This window comes from Pistacia vera, unplaced genomic scaffold (assembly GCF_008641045.1).
Source record: "Pistacia vera cultivar Batoury unplaced genomic scaffold, PisVer_v2 Contig364, whole genome shotgun sequence".
Classification (NCBI taxonomy): Eukaryota; Viridiplantae; Streptophyta; class Magnoliopsida; order Sapindales; family Anacardiaceae; genus Pistacia; species Pistacia vera.
In genome coordinates this window covers 573,258-583,569 of record NW_022196184.1, presented here as the reverse complement: position 1 = coordinate 583,569, position 10,312 = coordinate 573,258, and the positions used below count along the sequence as shown (strand labels likewise).

General features: G+C 36.1%; 1 protein-coding gene across 1 annotated transcript; it reads left to right on the top strand.

Annotated features, from left to right (window-relative positions):
• Positions 1-8,032: 8,032 nt before the first annotated feature.
• Positions 8,033-8,596, top strand: LOC116140150. The gene has a single exon (XM_031425770.1). The coding sequence runs from the start codon at positions 8,033-8,035 to the stop codon at positions 8,594-8,596; it is 564 nt and encodes a 187-aa protein (XP_031281630.1).
• Positions 8,597-10,312: the final 1,716 nt, after the last annotated feature.

Below are 10,312 nucleotides of genomic sequence, written 5' to 3'. Positions count from 1 at the left end.
AGGACATTATATTTTGTAAATGTATTATGAATAAAAAAAAAGTGTTCTCATTTCACATGTTGATTTACTGCTTCATTTATATTATATTTAATATTACATGTGAAATGTCTAGATGACACGATCTTCAGAAGATTAAATCATCGAAGAATTCCCTACGCAAGAATGTTGATTGGGCAATAACATTGCATAGTAGACATGCTGAATGTCTCCATTGAATATCATTGATGGTATTAGTGTGGGTGATTATAGAGGTATGTACTAATGCATTAGCATGGATAAATGGTTACTGAACTGTTTATCGAATACGATTGATTACGATGAATCACATGGACGTGGTCAATGATGCATCATAGGATCGTGCTAGTGTACCATTGATCCTTAGACCGAGACATCACAGTTGGAATCAACATAGGATGCATATGGTTCATATGGTGTATAAGCACGAGATTAGTCTGTCTTGTTAATAAGCCGGTTTGGTCATACGTTATTCATGCATGAGGACAAGTGATGTCAGATGGGATCCGTTAACTCAAAATAGTCCAATCTTGAGTTCCCAGACGAATGTCAATAACATTGGAAAAGAAAAATCTCTGGAGAGTATAGTGAATGTCAGATGAAAAATAGTTTCATGTTGATGGTTCCATTTTATTGATGACAATTTGATTACAGATTAAGTAAGGGTTTTGACTACCATGAACCATTCTTAATCAGATTAGATAATGGAGGGATTTTACTACACGGTACGTACGATCAGAATAGTTCATTGGAATTTACACTTCATTGTGGGTTAGAGGTTATAGAACATTGCTAGAAGTCTACCATAATAAGTGGGAGTTTCAATTATAAAGAGTTATAAACGAAACATATTAGAATCCGATATTAGGACCATGGCTAGATCACAATGAACCAAAATGGTCACACATAAAACCAAGCTAAGGAGAGAGAGTAATACATATCATTAATCGATTAATGATGTTCGGATGTAAACAGTTGCATTCAAATTAATGTATTAGTGAGAAATGATTATCCTGGATGGCTAACACTAACCAAGGTAATAAGGATTTATTAAATATTATTGAATCAGATTCAATAATGGGGACAAAAGTGCATTGGTTTTATTCTAAAGAGTTAGAAAATTTAATGAGATTAAATTTGGGCTAATTATGAATAACCATAAAACCAAGGACTTGACATAAAGCTCTTTTCGAAGATTAATTTTAAATTGTTTGAGGACTCCCAAGGCAATTAAAATTACACTTTATGCTGTGGAATATAAACCAAGTGTCATACCATTTTCATTGAATTGGAACAATTGAAACAAAATCACTCTCTCACTCTCTTGGCTCTCTCTTCCTTGACTGTGTGGATCACATTTTAAGGTTCTTCAAGTTCATTTGAAGAACTAAAACTCCAAGAAAGAATATTCATGTGTTAAATAGCAAAGGAGTAGGTAATATCTCAACCGTACCTTGAAATTTTTGGGCTTATGTGTCATGTTTGTTTCTACCTTGCATCCATCATCTTGTTCATCATTTTTACAACTTCCCATGTCCAAAATGCATGAATCACAATAGATCCGGAGCCTGCCTTCGTGTGGATACTGACGGACTCAATCCTACATGCTTGATAGCGATTAATCGGAGATATCCATAAAAAGGAGCCGCCAACGAAGGTATTATATTAAACTTGTATGGTTTTGGTTTAATTTTATGTTGATTATCATGTCGAAATCATGATCTTGGGAAAAGGTCCTGCCATGGAAATATATATATATTTTAATAATTCCACACTTGCATGAATGGTTCCTTCACCTAGTGTTTTCATCATCCAAACTAGCTAGTGGCGCATAGCCTAGTCTAAATAACAAAAACCATTATGCATAAAAGTACCAAAAACTAACACAAACCAACTTACACCTGTCAAGGGCATCGTACAGACTAAATCAATTGTTCATAAGAGCAATATGCGATTAGCTAGTGGCGTATAGCCTAACCCAACTCATATAGTCAATCAATCAACTACTACACACGATAAGACATCAACAATGATCAAAGATCAAGAGATATTCAAGATTAGCTAGTGGTGTCTAGCATAACCTTGACTCAAACAACCATTCAACTGTAAATCAAAGGCAGTCACGCAATAATAGTGATTAATCAACTCAATAAACATAAATGAATGAAACTAAGATACCATGGATCAACTAAACATTCGGTTAAACAATAAACATAAAGTAGTCTAATTAGATTACATTGGATACACTAGAAGAGTTTAGCTACTCATAAATACAAGAAAACAAACCTGATCTCACCTTACACATTTGGATGTAAGATCCACTCATGATGATCAGGGTTTAGCTTACACAATCAATCACTCTCTCCCAAGCCTCAAAGTTGCAAAAGTATTTTAGAGAACCTAATAATCTTGAAAATCAGACTAAAGTTGCATTTATAGTTTTTAGGCAAAATGGCAAAATTGTAAATATTGGTCGCCAGAATCAAGGTTGAAAATGCGAGGTTTTTTCCAAATATCGCGATTTGCACTGTGGTGCATTTTAATTGCACTACGCTGCGGCTCAGACAATTTTTCCTTCGACAAAAACCCTATCATGTCGCGGTGTGGATGAATTGATCGCGGCGCAATTTGGATTTCGTCGACTTTGTGCTACGGCGCGATTATTCTTTGTTAGGGCGCAATACGAGTTGTGTGTGTCTTCATGCCGCGGCTCAGAAAAGTGTGCTACAGCTTAGTTGCAGAATTCCCTCTTTTTGCTTGCCTGATTTATCGCACTCGACGGTTCCAGGAGTTTGAACACCAACACTGCATGAATAATCCATCTTTTTGCACATGAATACCTGAAAACACAACAAAACCTATGCTTTTGGAAGATAGCAAACAAGTAAAGAAACTCATCATAAATACTACGTTAAACCTTGAATTCCTTACAATTTCACACCCCAACTCACAAATAAATCCGCATTTTCACCACCAACAAGAATCAAAATTTGGAAAAGAGTATGAGATAATTTCCCAAATTGGCAACAATCACAAAGATGCTATATCAAATGAACTAGTTACATGAACTTTATTATCACAGTCTTAAGAGTTTTCACTTGTGGATGCCCTATCTAGCATGCCACAATTTTGTCAAACTAAGAGTTACATCAGATTGTTTGTCTTGAGAAACAAAAGTTTTATTAAAACTATTGCTACTAGGAATAGAGCTGGAGATAGCAAAACATGGCAGGATGCATAGAGTTAGAGTGGAGGCAACAGTTGGCAAGGAAACTTGCAGCTGGTATAAGCCATCTTGTAAGGTTCCTTGAAGCAGTATCTCTTTAGTCCACTTATCCTTTACAAGACATGATCAGAGTGAATTCAACTATCACACATTGTATTTTGTAATTCGAGATGTAAGTGCTTGAAAATACACTTTTCTTAGTGGTTTATAGGTATCATTTGTTGGAAATAGGATTAATTGCATGAATTAACTTAATTGTTCTAAACGCACTTTTCAGGATCACGGGTATTTTGTTTGGGTTTTCAGGGAATAAGGCTCAAAATAATATTCGGATGAGAGATGATGTTCACGAGAGAAATTGTGATGACTGGAAACAAACGGATTGAGAATCAGAGTGAATTGAAGAAGTTATGGAAGTTGAAGTAAAGAGAAGATTCTAGATTACGTTCCAGCTTGAGTAGCCTCGGTATTTTGAGAATATCTTGAGATTTGGAGCTTGGATTAGACTATTCTTAAATCGTTGGAAAGCTGATCAAAGGGCTACATTTCATTGTTTACCACTTTTCCAATTCTATCGTGTCGAGTCCAAAATCACCATCTCTGAAGAACAGTGGAATGATGTGGGAAGAAGACTGTAGCTACTGTGCCACGGCAACACTTTCTAGTAGCTACTGTGCTATAGCACAGTGCCACAACATAGCACGATAGCTGGGAACTTCCTCCATTTTTGACTAGGAAAATAGGGTTTTAAGAGTCCTAAACTAACTAAGATAAGGAAAACAAACCACACCCTTGTGGGATATAATAGAAGTCTTTTAGCATTATTTAAGGGGGAATTCTTTTAGAGAAAGAAAGAGAGAACAAAGATTATTGAAGAACTAAAGAAAAAGGGAGATTAAAGAAGGCTTGGAGAGAGAATTAGGAGGAGATCATCATCAACTTCATTAATCCAACCATGTTTCACTAAGTTTTTCTTCTTCTTTGTTATTATATTTGTTATGAATAATACAATGATGTTCTCATATTTATTCATGAAGAACAATTCTTTTGTGATTGAGGGTGATTTCAATTCAATAAAATCTGCATCTTTTACTTTTGATCCCTCTTGGTTATGTGATTATTTCTCGTGAATAAGGTTAGATAGATTGTCTTATGTTTAAGTGGCCAAGTAAATCATTACGATTAATCTATTAATGCCAATTTAGGTTGTTTAGTATAATCGCTTTATTAACCTAAATAACTAGTGGTAAAGTGTATGCCTGATACATGGGGGGTAATCACTCAAGATAACTAAACGACCATACGAGTTTAGCCTTGATTCAGTAGTCTCTCGCAACTTAATGCTTTTATTACTTTGAATCTAGAGATCGATCCTAGGTTTATAATAAATAGGGAATTGGTTATGACCGTGTCCAATCCAATGACTCAGTAAGGAGAGATAGAACTTATCAACATTTGGTATTTCTGAGCTGATGTGATTAAGAGGCTAGAAAGTAAAGAGAGCTTATTTTATGTAATTCATGTCTAGTGGTGGCGAATAAACCTTCAATCCAATTTTTCTTATTATTTCTTATCATCATTAATTGCTTGATTTACATTGTTTGCTTGAGTTCATTTTAGTATTTGTTGAGATTTTATAATTCGTGAAAACCCGTTAGAAGTAGATAATAATTAAGTTCAAAATCCTCTGCGGGAAAGACCTTTACTTGCTCTTTGCTACTACCGACTTTGCATTAGAATTTAGGAGGTAAAATTAGGTGTTGCATTTGCAGCATCAATTTTTGGCGCCGTGTCGCCGGGGATTTTCATTACTTAATTATGTTTACTTTTGTTTATTTTGAATTCTTATTGTTCTTGTTTTGAGTTCTAGGTGTTTTTAATGAATGAGCTCGCGAACAATTTGAGATCGATCGGCATTCTGATCTAATTCCATAATTTCCTTGCATTTCACTCCCCACTTTTCCTCATAATTAGGGGTAGAATGGTTGTTGTGCCCCAAAGGAAGAATTCTCTAGAAACTCATAAGAATTTTCAACCGAATCTTCGCCGCGGTGAAAAATTCCAGGGCCTACGTCACCGCGGCGACGAGTCTTATTCGCCGCGGCAAAGTCTTGCTTTCACAAATTTCAACAAGACTTCACCAATTTCAGGGCAGTCAAGCAATTTCAACACTTACACGCTTAACTAAGGCACATAAACAACTTTAAGGGCAAAATGAGCAAATATGAGTTACGTACCTCAAGCGGGCATTATAGTAAAGATCCATTGGAAGTGGCAATATGGAATGGGTTGTCAACCGAGGAACCTCAAAGTTTCAATGAAGATGTAGAGTTGCGAGAAGAGCTAAATGAAACTATAGCAATGTTGGATGAGCTTCCAAAGAAAAATCCAAGGTCTGAAATCTCCTATATTTCTCTTCCCATATCTAATGAGAAACTTTTACCTTCAATTGTGTAGGCCCCTACCTTGGAGCTTAAGCCTTTAACAAGTCATCTCAAGTATTTATACGTGGGAGAAGGAGACACATTGCCCGTGATTGTAGCGGCCAACCTTTCAAAGGTGCAAGAAGAGAAACTTGTTCGTGTGTTAAGAGAGTACAAAACGGCAATTGGTTGGATGATTGCTGACATTAAAGGAATAAGTCCTTCCATGTGCATGCACCGCATATTACTAGATGAAGGATCGAAGCCTACAAGAGAAGTACAAAGACGGTTGAATCCACCAATGATGGAAGTAGTGAAGAAGGAAATAATCAAGTTGTTAGATGTTGGTGTGATCTACCCAATTTCGAACAGTAAATGGGTTAGTCTAGTCCAAGTAGTTCCTAAGAAATCCGGAATAACCATGGTAAAGAATGAAGATAATGACTTAGTTCCCACTCGCATTCAAACAGGATATCGAGTGTGCATAGACTACCGCAAGCTTAATGCCACAAAGCGCAAAGATCATTTTCCTCTTCCATTTATCGATCAAATGCTTGAATGTTTAGTAGGCCATTCTCACTATTGTTTTCTTGATGGATTTTTAGGTTATAATCAAATTGTGATTGCACCGGAAGATCAAGAGAAGACGACATTTACATGCCCCTTTGGCACTTTTGCTTATCGACGCATGCCATTTGGCCTTTGTAATGCACCCACCACCTTTCAAAGGTGCATAGTAAGTATTTTCTCCGATTACATAGAGAACATTATAGAGGTATTTATGGATGATTTTAGTGTCTATGGGAACTCATTTGATAATTGTTTGGGTAATTTGACATTAGTTCTTAAAAGATGCATAGAAACTAATCTCGTTTTAAATGGGGAAAAATGCCATTTCATGGCAAATCAAGGGATAGTTTTAGGGCATATTATCTCATCTAGGGGGATTGATGTTGATAAAGCTAAAATAGATCTTGTACGTTCCTTACCACCTCTCACTTGTGTGAGAGAGGTATGTTCTTTTCTTGGACATGTAGGATTTTATAGGAGATTTATCGAGGATTTCTCCAAGATCGCAAGGCCCTTATGCTGTTTGTTACAAAAAGAGGCAGCGTTTGAGTTTAATGAAAAGTGTATAAAGGCGTTTGAGAAACTAAAAGAACTCCTAACCACAGCCCCAATTATTCAGCCACCCAATTGGAGTCTTCCATTCGAGTTGATGTGCGACGCAAGCGATTATGCCATTGGAGCCGTGTTAGGACAACGAGTTGGAAAATTACCACATGGCATTTATTATGCTTCAAGAACATTGAATGATGCTCAACTTAACTACTCCACAACAGAGAAAGAACTTTTTACGGCTATTTTTGCATTAGAAAAGTTTCGTTCCTATCTAATTGGCACTAAAGTTACTGTTTTTTCTGACCATGCAGCTCTTAGGTATTTGCTTATGAAGAAGGAGGTTAAACCAAGGCTTATAAGGTGGATTCTATTGCTACAAGAGTTTAACCTAACAATCAAAGACAAAAGAGGGAGTGAGAATGTTATAGCAGACCATTTAAGTAGGTTGATAAATCAAGAAGATGCTCTTCCATTGAAAGATGATTTTTTGGATGAACAATTACTTGCGATGACATCCTCGGGACCATGGTATGCAGATATAGTAAATTACATAGTGACTAAGAGAATCCCACACAACATGTCGTGCGCTAGCAAGGACAAACTGAAGAAGATCGCCAAGCAATACATGTGGGATGATCCATATCTTTGGGAATATTGCCTTGACCAAATCATAAGAAGGTGCATTTCCTAAAGTGAATTTAATTCAATTTTAACTTTTTGCCATTCTTATGCATGTGGAGGACACTTCGGAGCAAAGAAGACAGCTCTTAAGATTCTTGAGAGTGGATTCTATTGGCTTACACTCTTTAAAGACGCATATTGGTTTTGCAAAACATGTGATAGATGTCAACGCTCAGGTAATTTAGGCCCAAGAAATCAAATGCCCCAAAATCCAATTTTATTTGTTGAGATTTTTGATGTATGGGGTAATGATTTCATGGGACCCTTTCCGTCTTCTTATGGTTACTTTTATATCTTACTTGTTGTTGATTATTTGTCTAAATGGGTAGGCCAACCGGACAAATGATTCTAAAGTTGTTGTAGATTTTGTAAAATCTAACATTTTTGCAAGGTTTGGAACACCTAGAGCCATCATTAGTGACAGGGCACTCATTTTTGCAACCGTACATTTTGGGCTACCTTGAAGAAATACGTCACCCACAAGATCTCTATGCCATACCACCCACAAACGAGTGGATAAGCCGAAGTCTTTAATTGGGAAATCAAGTCCATCTTAGAGAAGATCATGAATCCAAATAGGAAAGATTGGAGCTTGCGGCTTGGCGATGCATTATGGGCGTATAGGACAGCATATAAGACACCAATTGGAATGTCCCCATTCCGAATGGTTTATGGTAAACCATGTCACCTTCCCGTTGAATTAGAGCATAGAGCCTATTGGGCAATTAAGCAATGCAATATGAAACTAGACGCAGCGGGAGAACAACGAAAATTGCAATTGAATGAACTTGAGGAGATACAGAATGAAGCTTATGAAAGTTCACTCATTTACAAAGACAAAACAAAGGCCTTCCATGATAGAATGATCCAGCGAAAGCATTTTGAAGCTGGACAAAAAGTTCTTCTATTCTATTCACGTCTTAAACTTTTTCCTGGTAAGTTACGTTCCCGTTGGGTTGATCCTTTTGTGATTACTAATGTTTTTCCCAATGGTGCAGTGGAAATTAAGAGCACGAATACAGGGAAAGACTTCAAGGTCAATGGCCATCATCTAAAGCCATACTACGAGCCATTCATGGAACACTTGGATGAAGTACCTCTCCATGAACCAACGAACATGGATGGTTAAGCAAAGAACAATGTCAAGCTAACGACGTTAAACAAAGCGCTACATGGGAGGCAACCGATTGAGTTGTGTTAGTTTTCGTTTTTCCTAATGATTTTTGTTTAATACCGATTAATAGAGCGATGAGGACATTGCCCAGTTTAGGTTGGGGGTGGGACATAGAAATATTAATTCTTTGGTATGTCTAAGTATGTGTTTACATTTGTGTGTTTGCATGTTTTTAGGGTTAATATTTTTTTAGTTTTTCGGATTAATTTATGTGTCAATGATATGATTATAATTGTGATAACATGTGATGTTTAGAAGATGTTAAATGTTGCTTAGGTTTAGGGGTAATTTTGAATAATTAGTTTCATCTAGTTTGAGACTCTCATGCTATGTGGTATGATTTGGTTGGTTAGTCTTAAGGCTTAGTGATGTTTGTTATGTATGAATTTTCATAGACATTTTTGCGATCTCAACAAATTCTAGAACTCACTTGATAACTACTTGAGGCGAAATCCTAGAATGCACATTACTTAGGATATGATTTAGGCTATCTTTGGATCGTTTGAGCCTTTCAAGCCAACCCTTTATTTAAATTATCGCTAGTTACCCCTTTGAGCCATTATTAAACACATTTAGCCTTGATTTTCTTTCATGTAACCTACATTAACCTACCATTATTTTGAGCCAAAAACACATTCCTACCCTTTAATTTTTAAGAGACTTAATCTAAGTACAAGATTGGTGAGAGCAATTAAATAAGTGAGGGTGAAGGTTTGTGAAAATTGTCAATTTATTCCAAATGTGCTCAAAAGAATAGGTTGGGGGTTGTGGAGTGTTTTTTAATCAAGAGTTGGGGTAGCATTTTTAGCTTTCTTTTCTTTCTTCCGAATGAAAAAAAAATTTGAAAGAAAAAAGAGAAAAAAAGAAGAAAAGAAAAATGGAGAAGAAAGAAAGAAAGAAAAAAGGAAATTTATTGAGAAACATTGCAAAGTATAAATGATGCAATGAAATTATTTTTGATAAAGGGTGGAAAAAGTGGGGTGTAAAGAAGAATGGTGGTGCTTGAATGAAAGTGTTTGAAAGAAATAGGATTGAGTCTCTTATTTTTGCTTATCTTTTCCGTTCTTTCATAACCTCATAACCTAGCCTAACGTAACAAGCTTAATAAAGACCTATTGATCCGAGGTAGTGTGATCATTCTACATTAGTGGAGAGTAGTTTGAAAAGTGAGCCTATGGAATTTGATTCTATACATTATATTATATTTTTAAAATTTTGAGATCAATTCTTTGTTTGTGAAGTTTGTGCATGTGATCATCCGGGTTTTGAGATTAACGGGTTTGTGGAATGATTGATGTGTGAGAGTTGATAATGAAAATGAAATTGATTTTTGAGTTACCTTTGGGCTTGGGTGATGTTTAACTATTCTTTATGTTATGTGTTGTATGCAATTTTTGAGACGAATGTATATCCGGAGACTAATGTTTTGTTTGTTTGTTTTTAATTTTCGAGTCTAGGTTAGGTTTAGTATGGATGTTTGTGGGTATCATCGCTGGAAACCCTCACGAGACTACAACTCGTCCAACTAGGGCCACCTAGGGGTTTAAAGGCTTGTTGCATACGCTAAATGCAACCGTGACAATCTACGGAAGTGATTTGGGGTAGATTAGATTTATGTTTATTTTATTTTAATTTTCAAGCTAGAAGACATATTTTTATCGCTTAGCTTGC